The following is a 19,191-nucleotide window of genomic DNA, read 5'->3' as shown; positions in this document are numbered from 1 at the left end:
CAAAATGTGGAATGGGGCTCCTATCTGGCTTTTGACGTCCAGGGAACTTTCAGCCAAAGCGGGCCTTCTTTTTTGGCCCCTGCCTTCATTGTTTGAAAGTACACATTTAAGGGGGGCCATTGTGCAAACTTAGCTACGTTCTGTATCTACTACCAGATGAATAACGAGAAGAAACAAGAATGAAATAATGCAAAAAACCCAACTCCAAACCAAGTTGCTTTATTTAAAATGATGAACAAGTTTCATCCAAGTGAAAGTTAAAACCACCATCAAACGGCGGAGCCATAGGCAGCCTGTGGTGGAGCGCACGGCGAGACGGACGCAGACGGAGCGTGCTGCTGGGTGTCTCTGTGGCAGAGGCCAGAGGCACAAGGACTCTGCATGGTCCCAGTTCTTCTGCACCGTCCAGTCACCTTGAAGATAGCAGGCTGGGCCAGTTCTCATGGGACTTTCAGTGAGGACTAGATGCCTCAAGTTTTTGAACAATGAGACGAAAGTCGAGAGCCACCCCCCGAGGGTGCCACAGCGCGCGCTTCATCTAGTTTTGTGGCATATGAAGTAACATCAGTGGAACATCTTGACAGAAGGCAGGGAGGGAGGGGGGCATGTGAGGAGAAACCACACAGGGAACCATCCGCAGTACCCAGCACACACAACAAACAGCTTGTGGAAATGCTATGCACAATTCAAGGAACCTACAGCTGTGCACGTACACGCCTACGTCCTAAAAGCACTTTTTACAACACTTCCCACAAAACTCCTATTCTGTTCCACAACTTGTCTAAAATCCTATGTCACGACCAGACTGAACCTCTAGTAAGTTCATAAACCACTCACACCAGCAACTTTCTTGCCAATGCTTAAATATCTTTAGCTGATATAGAGAGAAACCAAATACTAAGACCACAACTTGACGTTCTTATGTTCTTTTAGGAAGATCTCATAGACTTGAATTTAGTCAGGTCTCACCTTGCTTTTCTGGTCATGGAAATGGATATGCGTGACCTCACCTAGCCTGAGCAGTGACCCTTGGGAACCGTGCACGGCACACTGCCTTTCAGCGGCACGAGGGGAGGGACCTGCGCTTGTCCCAGCTCCATCGCCAGCACCCAGAACAGTGCCTGCCACTCAAACGCGGGCTGAACACTTGGGCGTCTGCAAGCCCAAGCCAAATTGGAACAACATCCCTGGGCTGGGTGGCTCTCCCCTCAAAGATGTCACCCTGAATATCCCATCACTACTAAGGAGCCCAGAGACACCTGTGTGCGGCACCGGGTCCTTCAGGCTGGTGGTAAAGTCTTTGGTGCTCGCTCCCAAAGTCCCGGAGCCGCACACTGTCTTCTTCGACCCTGCTTGTCCCCATCAGTAGTTCTGGACCCAAGAGTCCTTCTTCCAGGACCCAGGCTTGCTGGTTTTTCAGTTGGAGAAAAATCCCTACTATTGTTGATGTCACTTGAAGGAGGAGGCTCAGACCAGGTGGGGTGAACGGTTAACTTTAGAACAGATCTGGTTCCCCCTTTCTACCTGGTCTGCAGCACCCAGCCATCACTGCCCTCCTCTCCCTCTGGCTCCCCACCTCCCCCCTGCTTTATTCCCCTAATGGTGTGCTTGGGTGGCCCACAGCAACAGGGGACAGCGGCAGGGTGGGAGGTGTTGAATCTCTGGCCTGGCTAAAACAGGGACTGTCCCACCGTCACTCGTGCGATGGCAAGAACCAAATGGCAGCACGTAAGCAGTGTGATCCGGATGCTTCCCGGTGAGGTGACTGCAGGCCTGTCAGGTGGGCTGGATCCCTTCTCTCTGGATATTGTTTGTCAAACAGGAATCACCCTTGGCCTCTCAGGAAGGCTAGTGTCTCCCATTCAAACTTCCGCTGTGTCATCCCAGCCACAGCAAAAGAGTCCTATCCTGCCCCCTGGTGGCAAATAATTTTGGTTTTGCTTTTTTTCTTTACACTGATATTTAGAGAGAAGTTGATATGAATTAGAGAGGAAGGCGTGATAGCCTGACAGCAATACTCAGGTACAGGAAAAAAGCATTTTGGAAGATAGCACAAACATTTTAAAAAAGGAGACAGAGGAATCCCAGTCAGGTGTGAACACAAAGAGACGAGTTCAGGGTTTGACTTTACTCACCCCTAAAACACACCCTGGAATGGAGGGAAGCAGGGCTGTCTGAGCCCAGGGGGCCTGGTGGGGAAGCGGAGCGGCACCAAGGGCAGGTGACAGGCGCCAATGCTGAGGAACATGGTGGACGTTCTCCATCCAACCCAGCCATGTTTTTGGGTCGGGATTGGAGAACGCAGAAAACTCAGACAAAGCAGGGGACGGGCCTCTTAGGGACAAGCCACGTGACCAACCCAGTGTCAAGAAACGATCATCAGTCTGTTAAAAATATAACCTTCGTGCAGAAGAGCCCTGGATTCCTCAGATTATACCCATAGTCAGGGAGGATCCATGGAGGCAACACCACACAGTTCCAGGCCGCCTGCACACCCGCTCCTGGGCGCCCCTGGGATGCTACAGGGCCAGCTCCTGCCGCCCTCCGGCTGCTCGTGCCCTTACCTACACCCCGCCCAGAAAAGGGCACGCTGCTCAGTGCTTTTCACTGGGCGCATCCTTGACAAGCCCCCTCTCACTTTTATTTAAATTTAGCTGAATTTAGGGACAGATTAAAGCAAGCAGGTCAACTGAGAGGGCAAGAGATGGAACCTGCTGGTCAACCCCCAAGTCTTCATACCAGAGGCCTTCAGAATCCTCAACATTTCCAAGACCAGAAGCACCACGTATGTGTTCATTGTGACCTGCAGCCCAAGCCATCTACCTAGCGTCTGTGGGTCTAACCAGCAGGGACACCGACCGTGACGTCTCTCAGAGAGCGAGAGCTTCTGCCTTTACGGATCACGTGGGGAGAAAGACCCATCTGCCAGAAGCAGGCCCTGTTCACAACTTGAATTCTGCGGGAGCACACACTGGACCTTTCCCCTCCCGTTTCTAAACAGAAACCCTGATCCGTCATCCCTGCCCCAAAACACACTGCACGGAAATGCTGCTGGAATTCCTGAGCCCGTCTGGCGGTGGCAAGAAGGTCCTGCATCCGAGGCCCGAGCTCACGCCGGCTGGGTGGGTGACAATGGGGGTGGCGCGGGAGTGGCACTTTTTACGCGTGATTGCCTCAGACGCAAATCCGAATCCACTCGCCCCTTGGGGCCTGCTGGTGCGCCGCTGGCTCCCGGAGAGCAGAGGCTCCTCACCCGTGTCGCTGAGCAATCAGATGCGGCGAGACACTCGAGGGATCCCAGCCCTGCGGCCTTGAGGTCGAGCAGCGTGGCTTAGAGGGGACAGCACAGACCCCTGGCCCCGCAGCGCGCCGGCCGCCAGTGTCTCGGGTCTCACTGAGCTCTGAAACTTCTCGACCCTCTACTCTTAGCAAGTGGTAAGAACAGCATTTGACCGAAGACAGAAGCTTGGACCAGAGAAGGATGATCCGAATTCAAAGGAGACAAAGGAGAAGGTGGGAGCAGGAGATGTGAAAACTGAGTCGGGCGGCCGCCCACAGCGCACACAGGAGCCACCTCAGGGAGAGTCTCTGTATTGGCTCAGGGGTGAGCCCGGCCTCCGCAAGTGTCCCTAATCCTGCCAAGGAAAGCACAACCGCCTGTCAGCAGCATGGAGACAGCACGGCAGGGGGGAAGCTGGAAGGACACGTTAAAGCAGAACCCCAAGACCCCACATGCAAGTCAGGGCAGGGCTGACCCTAAAACTTTTTCTGAGTAACTACGAAGTCGCGCGGCACGGCCAGGTGGGGTCTACAGCGACAGAAACACCCCGGAAAAGCAAGACGAGAAATCGAACAGTGGCTGTGAAGAGGGCAATCTGGTTGAGAAATGCAGAGCCTAGCTCATCAATTCACGCCACTAGGACACCTGAGCTTCTGGAATTCCAGTGTGAACAAACAGCAGGGCCTGTGGGTCCACCACTCTGCTAACACACGTTGAGGAAACACCCAGCTGCTCAGAGATACGAACAGCGCAACAGCAACGTCGCCCACGGCAGGCCAGGCCCCCAGACGCTTAGGGTCCCCCGAGCTTCCGTACTGAACTACCTCCCCGAAACCCCCTCCCCCGCTTACCGCCACCGTCAGACACATCAGGACTCGCATGTGAGAAGAGGCTCTGGACTCGAACCTCAGTTTAGCCCACAGCGTGTCAACCGCAAGGGCACGCGCTGGCAGAGGTCGCCTTACTGACTCTGAGTTTAAGTCTGAGCTCATTTAGATCCCATCCGGTTCAAACAAACAAACGTGGAAGACGTGATGAAGACCTTCGAGAAAATCGGAGCTCTTCACGGCTGTCTCACGTGGTGTGAGCGCTCAAAGTGACAAGGGCAAGCGGGGGGGGGGGGGGGGGGGGGCAGGGGGCCCCCCCTTTGGCTCCCGGGGGGCACCAGGGACCTGCTCTCGGGCCGCCCCGACTGCCACAACCATCTCTTCCCCATCGAGGGCCCGGGGCAGTCGAGTCGCTGCTTTCCCACAACACCACAGGCATTGCCACAAGGGGAGGCTTTGGGATTCTCCAAGGACAGAAGTTGCAAAGATATAAAATGGTTTTAATTTTTATTAAATAACGTTAAGGGTTTCCTTGGCACCATCCACACAGATCCTTGCCTTTATGCGTAAAATAAGCCACGTGACTTTGCGTCAGCAGCGGAGGAAGAAGCTACTGGAGCAAACGCTAAGTGAACGCACCCCTATTCCAAGGGCGTGCTCCTTCTCCGGCTTTCTCCGGCCCTCCCCTTGCTGCAGATCCAAAAGGCTGCCCTCCCCGGGGCCCTGGCCTCGCCGCGCGCACGTCCTCCTACGGAGACAGCAGCCGCGTGCGGTCACCTGGAGGAGCTGCGCTCTTTGCTCGCACAGTCGTCTTGGGAGGTGGTGTCCCCGTTGCCCATCATGCCGCACGTTCTCCGCTTTTTCCTGCGGTGCATCGTCCCATCGCCTTCAGACCCCGACTCGCACTGCACGGGAGGGCGGGGAGGAGGCAAAAAGCAGGAAGTCAACCAGATGCAACCCCTTCTGTCTGTAAATAAACCTCCGGCCTCGAGAGGCAGCATGAATGTCACCCGAGTCCTCCAGGAAGCGAAGGAGCCACGGACGACGCTCCGCAGCACAGTCTGCACCGCCTTCTCCCTCGGGTGTTTCTGGGACCCTGGACACTACGACCTCCCTCACATGCCAGGTGTCCCCCCCAGGGCTTGCCAGTGGGAGGGCTGTTTGAAATCCAGACACGCGTCAGCAACCTGAGACCGCGTGACGCCATTTCGCTGCATCCAGGCAGACCCCGAGAGGGACACAAGAAGTCCGGCGCTGACGCTGCTCCCCCACGCCCCCGGCCCCCGCAAGACACCGCATCCCCCGATTATGCAAAGTGCTACGACAGAAATTCCATCCAGTGAGGGCCCAGGTTCCTCTTCCCCAAAATGATGTCAGCTTCCAACAAGCCACCGAGTTCGGGGAGCTTCCAAGCTTACAATTTACACCCACAGGGACAACTGTCACCGCCGGCTGAGAGGTGACAGCGCTCCAAGTCTGAAGCCCCACACCACTGTTCACGACCTGGGCGGCCCTTGGCCATTCACTTAACGAAACCCCCCGATACTCCTTTTATCTCTTCAAGTTACTGCCGACGACGCAGGAGCTCACGCGCGCGCACACGTGAGAGCGCACACGCACACACGTGCGAGCGCACACGCACGCGTGCCAGGCTACAACATGGGCAAAGTTCACCACCCGGCAGGAACGGTGGCAGCTGCAGCTCTTGAGCAAAGCGGGAGAACGTGTACCCCTTCTCCCGTGCTGGGCAGGAGGTTCCCGGGGGACGTGCCCTGCGGGCCTGGGTTCCGGGCAGCGGGGCCTCACCTCGGAGTCCGAGTCGGACGAGCTGGAGCTGGAGGAGCTCGAGGAGTCGCTGGAGCTGTCGGAGGCGATCCCCGTGGACTCCTGCAGGTCGACGGAGTCAGCCAGCACCGCCAGCTCGGGGTGCTCCTGCTTCAAGATCCTGGGAGACAAGAAACATCGTTCCCAGTGCTGGGAGCGGCAGCGACTCCGCGCGCGGTAACCCGGACTCAAAGCTGAGGCCTGTGTCTCTCGGAGGCACCTGCGACGGGCGGGCGCCTTGGCTCGGAAGGGGCGCTGGGCCGTGGTGAGGCCGCGCGGGTCCACAGGCTGGGAACAGGAGCCCTAACGAGCCGCCCAGGCTTTTCCGAGAGGCGGACTAGCTGCACCGAATTACTGCGACCTTCGCACGCCAACGAGCCTGCCGCGCTGCCGACGTAAGGCCAGGATGCCCCGAGTCAGCCACTTATTTTTTTCCACCTGGGAGCAAGTCTCTCTCTTCCGTTTCTTCCTGAATCATTTCTAGCTGACTTCCTTCAAACCCTTCCTTCCCACGACACCGCACTGAGTGACCACAGTCGGGCTTGGTTACGTGCCATTTGTAAGAGGAGCAACAATTAGGTTTGCGAGAAAGAAGAAGAGGCAAGCAACTGAGAGGGTCCCCCTCACTCGGAAGATAAAACTGGACTGGACTTTCGGAGGAAGCAGCCCTCCCCATAGGGACCTGATCTTGGCATCCACTCTAAGCTGGGACAAGAGACCAGCTGCGCGGTCAGGCCTTTAAGATGACCAAATCCCAGCACACAGCAGCCAACGGGATGGAGTCAGTGGGCCTTAGGTGCCTGAGAGTCCAGGGAGAACGAAGCCACCACCCTTGCTGGCCCTCTCAGCAGGGAGGCTGAGCACTGACCAAGCCAGGATCCCTCTCTTACCCCGAGAGCTGGTCCCTCCAGGTCAGGGTTGGGACACAGTGGCACGGGGTGGCTGGGGGTGGCTTGCACTGCCGCTGCCCGTGCTGTATCTGTTCTGTGGATAAACAGAGGAGCTAAGTCTCCAGGGCAGTCACCTCACTCACAAGAACTGAAGGTATTAAGTTTAAAGGGGAATAATGCTTCTCAGTAAGAAAAAGAAAAAACCAAAATACAACCCAAACAAAATGGCTTCCTTTGCTACTGCTAGCTTTGGGGGGGTGGGGGGGGGGGGGGGGGCGGGGACCAAAAAACAGAAAATAAAACAAAACAAAAAACAGAAAACAAGAACCAATCCCAATTATGGCCATGTTTTGACTGACTGATCAAACATGCAGAGTCTTACCCTGTCACCTGGAGGCTGGCAAGCATCCTGAGAACTAGCCCTGACCTTGGACCCACTCTCCTCTGCCCAAGCTCTCCCAGGCCTAAGATCAGCACACGTCACTGCAGCAGTGAACTCTTTTCCATTTCACCTCTGGGGTATGAATTGGAACAAAGTGAAAATAAGAAAAAAAAAAAAAAAAAGTCTCTCACCTATACCATTTCCTCGATAACTTTGGTCTCCCTCTTACCGTCTTGTGCCATACAACAGGGAAGTTGGTGCTGCTGGCAAAATTCTGCGTGATGGCAATGGTGGTGTCAAGGTTAAGGACAACGTGCCACCAGCCTCCTGAAACCCAACAAAGAAACAGTTAAACAGGGTTTGCTTCTGTGCACGATCACAAACATAAGCTTGGTGAACAGAGGGTTCCTATCTACCCATCTACAGGCGAGACAGGTAGAGACTCAGAGACAGGAGATCCGGACTGGTCAATGCTTCTCCTGATCCAGAAATCACAACCTATTTGTGGAAAGTTCTACTGGAGCACAGCCCATGCCTGTTCATTTCCAGATTGCCTGTGGCTGCCTTCCTGCTCCACAGGCAGAACTGAGCTGCTAGAACAGACCCGGTCTGGCCCACAGCACTTAAAATATTTATTCTCTGCCTTTTACAGGAAAAGTGTGTTGACCCCTGTGAGTCCAAACCTGGGATTGAAACTGGAAAGGCAACAAGTTTTTCAGCTCCAAGGAGGAGAACACCTTCCTCCAGTATTAAACACCCTCACTTTCAACACTTAAGTCTGAAGTGAGCCAATGTTACACTGTATTAAAAACCCAATTTACAGAACAAGCCACAGTTTATCCACAGACACATGAGATAACTACTAGGCAAAAAGGTGAGTAGAATCTTTACATACAAGGAATTTATCAACACGCATTACGTATGTAGGTTACAAGAGATGTGGACAGCAGCCCATCACTGTCCGAGCTGGGCAGCGGTCAGCTCATTTACAGTCGGCAAGCAGACGGGTCTCTTTGACTCCTAGATACACTTGTGCTCGGAAATGACAAATAACTGAAATCAAAAAATGTACTTCCTTTTAGTTCGTCTATACCTGGTACAAAGACAGTCTCTCCTGGTTTTTGTAAGATTTCCAGGGGTTTGAATTCAGGTGGCCAGGTGGGAAGCTGTGTCCGGGGATGAATGATACTAAACCAAGTAATAGCTTCATCTTGCTGGTTCCCTCCTTCTTCACGGGTCACCTTGATGAGTTCCCTGGGTGTACTGGTAGGAAACAGGCACCAGCGCTTGTGGCCCTGAACTAAGGCGTTCCAGGCACTGGTTCCCAGAGGGTCGATGTGAATTCCAGTTCCAGAGCGCGGTGGCCCCATCACAAACCATCTAATGGAATGGAAATGTCCGAGATATGAAAGGTAATTTAACTGTACACATATACCACCAACGAGCGAGTCTTTAGTCTTATACTCTTTATTTCAGAGACTACATAAACCCTGCTACACAGAAACGCTAAATGAATCATGCCCGGAATGCTCTGTAACAGAAAGAAAAAAAACAAAAAACAAAAAAAACCCTACCACTGATGTGGCTTACTACTACTGAGCTTTAACTATTAAAATTTCTTCTAAAGACCAGTGGCTTAACTGTGGTAGCGTGTTTGAGTCACCTGGGGCGCCTTCAGAAATCCTGATGCCCAAGTGGCGATCCAGACCAGTGAAACCAGTCTGTGGCCATTAACCCACTAAGTAAGTTCCATGTGCAGCCAAAGAGAACCACTCACTGTTATGGAAAAAGGTTAGCCGACCGAGCTCAGGTGACACATACCGCCCTACGTGAGACTGTAAGGGCTTCACTGCGAGGTACTTTACCTGTAAGGGGGCCTGCGTTTCTCCCCAGCATACTGGAAGAGGTCATCGGTGAAGAACTTGGGCACCTTGTAATCTTCCAGAAGTTTCCTTCTTTTGGGGTGTTCACCATAGCTGCTGTCAAAGATGTAAAGGGGGCTGTCATCCCGAGTGCTCTCCATGTACTCGATGTAGTACTTCATCTTCATCTTCACCGAGTAGCCGTCATTATCCTCACCGCACTTGAACTTCTGGTTACGGTACTTCCTTTTTAGGCGCTCCAGGGTCCACTTCTCCTGCGCAGACCAACCTTCTTGGGCATTCAGCAGAACCACGGGCTTGTACGGTCTTTCATATCGTTCCACGAATTCTTCCACCGACAGCTGTAATGCATCTGCCCTTTCCACGTTATCCTGAAGGAACCAGAAAAGACCTATCCAGTTAAAAAAAAAAAAAAAAAAAGTCCAGCGACAGCAAACGGCGTCCCCCAGGACCAATTAGCAACGACATACCTAAGGAGCCAGATACCTAAGGAGCCAGATTCTTTTTCTGGCTTATTTGGGGGGCGGGGGGAGAGAAGGGACAAGAACCTGCGTGTGGACTGACACGTCGCACCCAGCGCCGCCCCACCAGGGGAAGGGGGTTTCGCATCTCCCACTCGTGGGCCTCCACAGTCGAGTCCCCGGGGCCCCACCGCCCAAAGGGGTCAAGGGGCGACAGTCCTTCCTGTGGGGATCGCCAAAGGCGCCAGCCTCCAGGTGGCCAAGCAGGCAGGCAGCAGCGGCGGCGCGGGAGGAAGGAGGCCCGCCCTGGAACCCGGCCCCGATGACCCCTACCTCCGCGGGGTACGGATGAGCCCATCGGAACTCGGGGGTGCCGCGCTGTACGCCGGGGGAGTCGCGCAGCCGCCCAGAGGTGCCCTGCCCGGCCTCGGCCCGCGACCCCGGCCCACTCACCGCCACGGCCGCCGGGTTCAGCGAGAAGCTTTCGTAGTAGTTGTGACGGGTCCAGTCCAGCGAGTCCTTGAGCTCCGGCCGCGCACTACGCTTGGCCTCGCGGATCCGCTTCTTGCTCTTGTGGTTCATCCTCCGGGGATCACCAGCTGCTCCCGCGACGACCTCGGCGCGCCTCGCTTCCTGCTTCCAACGCACCCCTCCCCTGCCCGGACAGCGGCTGCGGCGGCGGCGGCGGCGGCGGCACCCAAACGCCCTTCCCCCTGGCCCGGCGCCTTTAAAGTCGCCTTCCAGAAAATTCACTCCCCAACCACCTCCCGGGCCTCGGGTTGGGCACGCGGCTGCCGTCTTCCCCGCCCCCCGGCCTCTCGCGGTGAGCCATTGGCTCGGGCACCTCTGGGTCCGCCCTCACACTCGCCGGCTCTCCGCCATTTTGGGAAGGTCGCGCCGATCGAGGAGCCGTCTCGTTGCGGCCCCGCCTCTCCCGCTCCCGCTTCCGGTGTGCGCGTCACTTCCGGGCGTGGGCCGCTTACCCGGCGGCCCGTTTCCGGCGTGCGAGTCGCCGAGGCCACCTGTTTTCCGTGTCTCTTTTGCCTGGCCTCCGGTGTCTTCTCCTCGCGCGGCCACGTCGTCGCCCGCTGGAGCGGTGCCTTCCCCGCCTTTGCAGTCGAGTTGCAGCGACCCGGCAGGGCAGCGTAGCGCCCGTGAGGCGGCCCCGTCGGCCAGGGGTTTCCCGCGCGCGCGGCCTGGCAGCCCGGCGCTCTTCGCCGTTCCCGGCCCGTCGGGGGACCCCCGACTCCCCCCTGGACAAGCGTGGCCTCCGAGGGCATGAAGTCCGGGCCCAGCGCTTTCGATTCTCGGAGGAGCCGGGCCTGGGGGCCGAGGGGGCCGTGCTGGAGGTCAGCGTCCCGCAGGTGCGTGCGTCGGCACCGGTCGGGAGGAGCCTCCGGTCCTTTGCGGAGGCGCCCGGGGCAGGAGCCGCTCCCAGCCGGCCTGGAGGTGTTGGGAGGGGTGGGGGCGAGGTTTGGCGGCTTCCCTGCCTTAGGATGGACCTCAGGGCAGGAAGGTTTGGGGCCTGGAGCTCTTGGCAGTCTTTAAGGAAGAAACTTGGGGACCCTGCCACGAGAAGGGCCTTCCACATCGAATATTTCCTGCCAGAAAGGTGGCGTTTTTGACACCAAGTATTTTCTTTGATCTTGTTGAAGGGCTTCTTAATTCAGCTTTATCCAAGACGGGGGACTCCACCCTCACTTTCCAAATAAAGTTTCTTGGGTTGGCACTCACTTGTTCCTTTCAGCTCACGACTGTCCCCAGACTTGCAGGAATAATAGCAGTAATACATTGTGCGTCCGGTTTTGCAAAGCACTTGGACGTTGCAGTGTTCGATTTTAACATCATTCTGTGAGCAGGGTATTAGCAAAAACAATTTGAAGATGAAAAACCGCCCAAGAGGAGGTAAAGTCTCGAGTGAAACCGATTTCTGATAGTTTTTAAATGCCTTCGTGTTGAATACCCCCTGGGATTTCTTCCCAAGTTTAGGAGCTGACTCCACGTGAGAATAAAGACCAATTTACACCCAAATCTGCAAACTCACTGCTGTGGTCAGAAGTCCTTTACTGTATCCTGCGTCAGATCTTCCAGGGCAGGCATTTTATTCACGCTGCCCTCCCTACACTTAGAACCAGTGGCAGGGCACTGATATTTTTGTTGAGTGAATTCACCTTTGATACTTCCGCGGCTTCAGCCCCCTTCCCAACCAGTCCACTAGCAGCACCCTCTGCTCTAGAAAACAGAAAGATTTGCAGTTTTGCGGTTTAATGACTGCTCGCTTTGCTTATTTTGTGCCTGGCACTGTACTAAGCAGTTTGCATTGAGTCTCACAAGTCATGGTATGAGATAGTGTTTTGCAGGTGAGGAAACTGCAGGACAGGTTAAGTAATGGGTGAGGTCATACGGCTAGTAAGTTACACATCTGGCATTCGAACTCAGGCAGGCTCATTCCAAAGGTGTGAGGCGTTATTTTGCGTCCCTAAATACTGTGCTGTCTCAGAGTTCTGTATCTTTCCAAAGGCTGTGTAAGCTGCCTGCCTTCCCAACTCCAGGACTGAGCTCCTCTCAAACTTCTGGAATGTCTTTCTGGCCTCATTGTTTTCCTTTAGCATACCAACTTATGCTTGTGATTGTAACTCTCTGATACATTTTTTTTTTTTTAAGATTTTATTTATTTCACAGACAGATCACAAGTAGGCAGAGAGGCAGGCTCCCCACTGAGCAGAGAGCCCGACTCCGGGCTTGATCCCAGGACCTGAGCCGAAGGCTGAGGCTTTAACCCACTGAGCCACCCAGCCGCCCCCCTCTGATACATTAACTGCACTTAATAAAAGCTCATCTTCCCGTGGCCTACAGGACCCCACAGTTCTGATCCATGCCATCCCACTGACCTCAGTACTACCACAACCCTGCCTCCCAGCCCCCATGCCCCTGCTGTCAGTGCTGTCTGTACTCCAGCCAGAGGCTTTTTAGTTCCTGCTTCAGGGCCCTTGCCAGAATCGTTCTATCTAGGACAGCCACCTTGTGGTCGCTGTCTCCACCCCTCACTGCCCCCACTACTCTCTCACTAGGTTTTGTTGTTAGCATTACTACCAGCTAAAAATGTATGTGCTTACTTGTGGCTTATCTTTTCCCATAGGGTATGTATGTGTCTATGTATGTATTCCGTGATAACCTAGTTACATCCTTAGCCCGCTAAGCAACGCAGTCCCTGGATAAATGCTCATTGAGTGAATTAGTGTATGAAGAGTGCTTATCACACGGTATTGCAATTTTATAAACCCCATGGGATGTGAACTGGACAGCAGGGAACTGTCATTTTTGTGATAGATGCCGGGTGTCGGGCACTCTGATTCCTGTGAAAATAAATACTACAACTGTCAGCAGATGAGTTATTTTTGGCATACAAAAAATTCTTTTCAGGTGCTGCATCTCGAATATGGAATGTATGTTTGGCCCTGTGCGGTGGTCTTGGCTCAGTACCTATGGTTTCACAGAAGATCTCTGCCAGGCAAGGCTGTCCTAGAGGTACAAGTGCTCTTGAAGCTTCCTAAAATGCTCTGTTCAGATTTGTCTATGTGCTTGTAACTGACCTTTGTTAAAGACTTTTAAATCAGGTGATTTGCCAGCTTGTAAGTCATGTGAGCGAAGAATACTTTTTACGTTTTGTTTTAAAAAAGCACGTGCACCAGAGACCACAGGAGTCCCACTGAGACTAAAAGGTCATCTGGCCCTTTACATTATGCTGACTGACCTTTATTCTAAGTGAAGCCCATTGACTAATTCCACACAGTCTTGGCATGGTAGCAATCATTAAGACTATCTTTTCAGGGTGTCCCAACAGGGTCATCTGGGGTCTACTGTGACACATGCATTTTCTCATACAATAGTCCTTTCCATTTTTGGAAATCTTTTTAGAGTATCCCAAACTCTTTCTCATCACTCCACCTGACTTAAGATTGCTAGAGGCTTGGAGAAAAAACTTTTGTTAAGTTTGCATAAATGGTACAAGGCTTAAATCTTAAGGCTGAGGACAAACCCAAAACTTAGTAACCTCTTGACTTTTGCAAAACCCTGTGAGGGGTGTGAGTACTTAGCATACTTCTGACCCTGAACAGTGGCAATTTGTAAACATTCAGGAAAGATTGAGAATCTCCAAGCTCATGCTCGGAACTGGAAAGTACATTTTAAATAGGGAGAATACTCCTAAAAGGCATTCCTTGGTCATTCCTTACTTAGCATGCTAAAGACCTTGTCACTTTGAAGGCCCAACCGGAAAGTCCCCTCTGCAGAAAGTCCTGTTGCAGACCTGTCCAGTGATAGCCACATAAAAGCAGTAAAAATTGGTATTAACAAGCATAATGGCCAGGTGTGCATGCAAGTCACCCATCAGGCTTCTAGAGACCCAGTGTTGTGTATAATTAAGAGTTTCTTTATAGACTCTAAGAGAAGTGAAAATGACCAAGTGTCCCAAACTGCCTAGGGCATATTGAGCAATGAAGCTGCCAGGTACCACAAAGGTTGGAAGTAACAGTTGCAGAATGCAGGGCCCTGTATGGGACTTAACCTTCCCACCCCGTGAGAGGAATCTCAAGAAGTAATTTCTACAAATTGAAAAGCTTAAAGCTTCATATGGTAAAGCAATGTAATTGTAGCACCTTTTGTAGATAGGACAAGCTAATCATCAACTTTGTACTTACAGAAACTATGCCCCCAAATTCCCCGCGATGGTTAAGCAGAACCTGGAATGTGATTTTTTAAATGTATTAGATTGGAGCTGGAGTGAGCCTTCCAGGAATTATGGCTGCAAAATGTGGTGCTGAAGTAATCTTGTCGGACAGTTCAGAGCTGCCTCACTGTCTAGAAATCTGCCGCCAAAGCTGTGAAATGAATGACCTGCCACATGTACGCGTCACAGGACTGACATGGGGCCATGTGTCTCAGGATCTTCTGGCTCTACCATCACAAGATATTATACTTGCATCTGATGTGTTCTTTGAACCAGAAGGTAAACCTTTTTTAGTCTTTAGTAGTAAATTTGGCTGGAGAGATGACCTAAGTTTAAGTCCATTTAAGGAGTCCTTTCTTCTCAGATTTTGAAGACATCTTAACTACACTCTACTTTTTGATGCAAAAAAACCCCAAAGTCCAATTGTGGTCCACTTACCAGGTAAGAAGGTAAGCTTGAACAATCCTGGTTTACTCTCAATTTTTTTGAAACTTAAATCCTTACTCCTCATGCAGTATCTACTGAAAGGATAAAATGAAAATGTATCTGAAGCAAAACAGGAAAACATGATTTTAAAAAACAATTTATTTTTTTTCAGTGCTGACTGGTCACTTGAAGCTTTGCTCTACAAGTGGGATATGAAATGTGTCCACATTCCTCTGGAGTCTTTTGATGCAGACAAGGAAGATATAGCAGAATCTGCCCTCCCAGGAAGACATACTGTTGAAATGCTGGTCATCTCCTTTGCAAAGGACAGTCTCTGAATTATACCTACATACAGGCTGTTCTCGGACAATGTCAATACTAATCAGCAACCTGCCATGCCAACTAAGACTCAGACCACTTTAGCTTCTTGGGAGTACAAGCATTGAATTTGACGATGGTCAGATCTGTTGGCCTTTAAGATTGTGATGGATGACCTAGACAATACTCACAGGTTACAAAGCCATGAAAACAAAAATTAAGACACCTGTTTAAAAAAAAAAAAAAAAAAGGGACTTGGATTGTTCTTTGGGGGGGAAATCTTCAAAAACAGGGCATAAATTAAGCAGAGAGAAGGGGGTACCCACAACCTCAAGAGACTGCTACCTTAGAGCATTGATTTTAGGGGTTATGGGTGCTGAAATGCCATTTCCACGTTAACTTAGGGAAAAAAGTCAACACTACACATATCACTTTCATACTGTACAGTCAGTAACAATTCACAAGGTAATTGCACAGGTCTTTCAAATAAAGGGGAGGGAAAAAACACCAAGACATATTCTGAGAAAAGCTAACACCAAGGAAACGTTTTAATTAAACTACAGAAACAATGGTTATAGTACAGAATTTTCATGAGCAAAAAGATACACCATGTTATAAGTACTTACAAAGTTACAAACCATTTTTGCTTCCTTAACATTTTCCATATTTTAAGTTCATACATGAAGATGATCAGATATACCATTTTGGGGGGAAGGGGAAAAAAGGTGTATTTATCATCAGCTAGATGTGCTCACTGTATGCTCCGTTATTTATATGCAAGGCCCGGGTGACTGGAAGTGCAGTTGTCAGGCATTTTAATAAACTGGACAGCCATTTGTTTCTGCACGACAAGGCATCTTTACACAGGAGCAATCAGGAGAAAACAGGAAACAGCCAAGCACTCTGCACTGCAACACGCCACCTTAACAGCTAACCAGCATTACTCAACTGCTACACAACTGCGCCTAGTGCACAAAAATACACAAGAGAAGAGATTAGAATTGTGTTTGGTAAACAATCCTTTCAAAAAATCAAGTCTTTTCACCTGAAAAGTCTTTATACAAATTTGGGTTCAGATTACCATTTAGATCTGAAGGTAAATAACATATACAAACAAATTTACACCGACTTTTGTAGGTTTTTAATTTTAAGGAATGAAGGCAATGTTGAGTCAATCTCTTGACAGCTTTAGGCTGTGTGTAATGGCTGCACACGTTTCCTTAAAAGTCAGGAGGCCACAAATTAGGTTACCAATCTGTTTAATTTCAAACAAAAGAAGTCAGCACTATATAAACAAAAGGAAAATTTACCTCAAATATCCAAGCCAATAATGAAATCTGAAGTCGTTCACCTCACTAAATTACAAGAAATTTGAATAACAGCAACAAAATGGCACATAAAATGAAGTTTGCCACCTGAGGCAAAGCTTAAAACAAGTAAAAAGTTAGACAAAATGTTACAAAATAACCTTTTCAATAGCCAGTTGCTTGTTCCAAGCGACTCTTCGATGGACTGAGTATGTGGTCCTTTGCCCCCAAGTCTTCTGTTACGTTGCTTGCTGACCCATCTAGGTTTGAAAAGAAAAAAGTTCAGTTTACCTTCCATTACAATGAAGCTACCAAAAGTGCACATGGTTTCAGTTTCAGGCATGTACTTACTAAGGCTCTGGTGAAACAAGTAGGTTACGGAAAGGTTCCACCCAGCCATTATCAGTTTTTTAAAGGCCCAATTAGGAAATTTTCACAAAGGCTACCATCCGCTTTTACAAATTTGTGTTTATGTAATCTTGGCCAAATAACCAAGGTGAAAAATGATATAAGGGAGGGAAAAAGAAAAAGGAAAAAGGGGGAGGGGGAAAAAAGGGAAAAGAAAAAAAAAAAAAAAGGACGGTATCCAAAGAAAAACTTGAAATCAGAAAATCAGTCTATTGTAAGATAATTTTTTAGTCTTTAAATGAAACATTTGGCAATTGAGAATAAAGCTTTAATATCTGAGCTACTTAGGGCCCTTTCCTTTTAAAAAATAGGACCAAACAATTCGAGAGTTAAAGACACACTATCCTTTCCCCACCCAGTGCGATACCTGTAAACTTTTTGGGGGTTCCAAAAGTTCATTGCTTCTTTTCGCAATTCGTTTGCCACATCCATTAGAATACGAAGTCCCAGTCAGTACAACAATAGTTGAACTGATCCTTTTCTCTAAGAGGATAGTGCATCTTTAACATTTAAAGACAAACCTGCTCCAATACACGCCCACAGAAACTGGTCCCTGGAGGATCAGCCAAATCAGTTAAAATCTGCAATACTGGCCAATATTCTTTTATCAAACAGGAGACCGCAGCTTTAAAGGGGAAAATGCAGACGTTGGATAAAAACAGCAAGAAATAGTCATTTTCATTAATAGGTCTCAAACAGTTTACGAAACAGCCATTATTATCTAAGCTTTCCGCACATCCTCTCTGCAGACCCCTCTTCAGCATCTCTCCCAAAGCCGCTCCCCGACATCGGGAGCCGCACTTACACTAACACGGATCGCCACAAGCTCCTACACACCCCAGCTCTGAGTTCGGGCCGTGCGCCTCGGATCCCCCCGACATTACCATTCGCTTAAGAGGACACCGCTCCTTCCTCCTCGGGAGACTTGGGGGGGCTCTTGGAGCGCGACCTGGACTTGGACTCCCTCTTGGACACGGGCGGCGGACTCCGGGACCGGGAGCGGGACCGGGAGCGCGAGCGAGACCTGGACACCGACGAGGACTTGGACTTGGACCTTCGCGCCGACCTGGACTTGGACGTGGACCGCGACCTCGAGCGAGTGCGGGAGCGAGACTTGGAGCGGCTGTAGCGGGAGCGACTGCGGGACCTGGAGCGGCTCCGACTCCGGGAGCGGCTGCGGCGGCGCCGCCGAGGGCTGCGAGCGGACGGCCGGGCGTCAGGGCGGCCATCGGGGCTCGAAGGCCGCGCCCCGCCCGCGTGCTGCGCCCGCCCCGCCGCCATTACCGCGCCGCCCGCCGCCCGGGCGCCATTTCCCCCGCCGCCCGCCGCGGCCCCGAGCCCGCCCGCCGCCGCCACGTGTCCAAGCGGACCTTTGTGCCCCCCGCCCGCGCCCCCCGGCCCGCTCACCTGCGGCTCCGGCGTCCGTAGCCGCCGCCCCCGTACCGGCGGGGCGGCGGGCCCCGGCGGCTGTGGTGCGAGTCCGGGGGTCGGCCGTAGCGCGCCATCTGCACCCGCAGCTCGCGGCCGTCCAGCACCGCCCCGTCCATGGCGTCCATGGCGTCCTCGGCGTCGCGCTTGTCGTGGAAGCGGACGAAGGCGAAGCCGCGGGACTCCTTGGTGTAGCGGTCCCGCGGGATGTACACATCGCCGACGCGCCCGTACTTCTCGAACACGCGCCTCAGGGTGTCGGGCGAGGTGCGGTAGGTCAGGTTGTCCACCTTGAGGGAGGTCATGCCCTCCACGTCGGGAGGCGGGCGACCGTAACTCATGGCCCTGGAGAGCCGGCCGGGGGCTGCGACTGCGCGCCGAAAACTAACGCCCTGGGCGGGCCCGCGCGCTCGGCTAAGGCGGCGGTTTCCTCACACTCGCCCGGCTCGACGCCGCGCCTCTGGCAGTTGGCTTCCGCGTGGAAACGCTGGGCGAGGCCGGACGGGGTTGGGAGGGAAATGCGAGAAAGCAGCCGACCCCACCAAAGAAACAACTGGGCGGGCAGCCGGCCCTAGCGCCCGTTTATATCCCTCCTCACAAAATGGCGCCCGCGCCACCCGGAAATGAATCCCCTGATTGGCTCGCCCCTCCCCGCCCCGCAACGCTGCGGCCACGCGCCCCACCCCTGTCCGACGCGCCTGCGCAGAGTCCGGCGGGCGGGCCGAAAAGCGCGGAGTCACTGTTGCTGGGAGGGGGGAGCGGAATTTTCGGGCAGTTGGAAAGCCCGCGAAAAGCTCTTTCCGGCTGCGAGGCCGTACAGGCGTTCTCCCGCAAAAGGAACAGGAAGCGCTCCCCTGCCAGGCCACGCCTTCTTTTCATGCCAATATCCGAGCCCCACGCAGCTTTTCTGCTCGGACCTCAGCAGGAGGTTTCCGCTTCTATCAGAGGGAGTACTTCTCCTCCTCCCCCCGTCTGCCCCGCGGTCTCCGGCCTTCTCAGGCCCCGCTACAACGTCTCCGGGTTCCCTC

At 52.5% G+C, this 19,191-nt stretch overlaps 3 protein-coding genes across 11 annotated transcripts; 1 reads left to right on the top strand and 2 right to left on the bottom strand.

Annotated features, from left to right (window-relative positions):
- Positions 1-3,364: 3,364 nt before the first annotated feature.
- Positions 3,365-10,230, bottom strand: JMJD6 (jumonji domain containing 6, arginine demethylase and lysine hydroxylase). 5 transcript variants are annotated; one of them, XM_032870517.1, is made up of 8 exons: positions 10,001-10,230; positions 9,069-9,457; positions 8,297-8,583; positions 7,433-7,530; positions 6,822-6,910; positions 5,914-6,052; positions 4,885-5,012; positions 3,365-3,635 (listed from the first exon to the last, which is right to left on the bottom strand). In XM_032870517.1, the coding sequence occupies exons 1-8, from the start codon at positions 10,127-10,129 to the stop codon at positions 3,599-3,601; spliced, it is 1,296 nt and encodes a 431-aa protein (XP_032726408.1). In that variant the 5' UTR covers positions 10,130-10,230; the 3' UTR covers positions 3,365-3,598. The 5 variants fall into 5 exon arrangements, 4 of the variants coding, with proteins under 4 accessions (XP_032726408.1, XP_032726409.1, XP_032726411.1 ...); XM_032870518.1 differs by lacking the exon at positions 6,822-6,910 and having other exon boundaries at positions 3,370-3,635; positions 7,395-7,530; XR_004384163.1 differs by lacking the exon at positions 3,365-3,635 and having other exon boundaries at positions 4,972-5,012; positions 6,822-6,915; positions 7,395-7,530.
- Positions 10,231-10,529: 299 nt separating this feature from the next.
- On the top strand, positions 10,530-15,245 carry METTL23 (methyltransferase like 23). Of its 2 annotated transcripts, XM_032870527.1 has the most exons (5): positions 10,530-10,911; positions 12,971-13,075; positions 14,318-14,555; positions 14,641-14,725; positions 14,875-15,245. In XM_032870527.1, exons 2-5 carry the CDS (start codon positions 12,992-12,994, stop codon positions 15,038-15,040), a joined length of 573 nt encoding a protein of 190 aa, XP_032726418.1. In that variant the 5' UTR covers positions 10,530-10,911; positions 12,971-12,991; the 3' UTR covers positions 15,041-15,245. The 2 variants fall into 2 exon arrangements, with proteins under 2 accessions (XP_032726418.1, XP_032726419.1); XM_032870528.1 differs by lacking the exon at positions 10,530-10,911 and having other exon boundaries at positions 12,987-13,058.
- Positions 15,246-15,537: 292 nt separating this feature from the next.
- SRSF2 (serine and arginine rich splicing factor 2) lies at positions 15,538-18,793 on the bottom strand. Of its 4 annotated transcripts, none has more exons than XR_004384165.1 (3): positions 18,143-18,792; positions 16,489-17,930; positions 15,538-15,985 (listed from the first exon to the last, which is right to left on the bottom strand). XR_004384165.1 is itself a non-coding variant. In XM_032870521.1 (3 exons), exons 1-2 carry the CDS (start codon positions 18,502-18,504, stop codon positions 17,627-17,629), a joined length of 666 nt encoding a protein of 221 aa, XP_032726412.1. In that variant the 5' UTR covers positions 18,505-18,793; the 3' UTR covers positions 15,538-17,360; positions 17,620-17,626. The 4 variants fall into 4 exon arrangements, 2 of the variants coding, with proteins under 2 accessions (XP_032726412.1, XP_032726413.1); XR_004384164.1 differs by having other exon boundaries at positions 15,538-16,587; positions 17,257-17,930; XM_032870521.1 differs by having other exon boundaries at positions 15,538-17,360; positions 17,620-17,930; positions 18,143-18,793.
- Between the last annotated feature and the right edge of the window lie 398 nt (positions 18,794-19,191).

The sequence above is a fragment of the Lontra canadensis genome, unplaced genomic scaffold (genome assembly GCF_010015895.1).
Source record: "Lontra canadensis isolate GAN:19392208 unplaced genomic scaffold, GSC_riverotter_1.0 scaffold41, whole genome shotgun sequence".
NCBI lineage: Eukaryota > Metazoa > Chordata > Mammalia > Carnivora > Mustelidae > Lontra > Lontra canadensis.
This window is presented reverse-complemented; position numbering and strand designations above follow the sequence as displayed.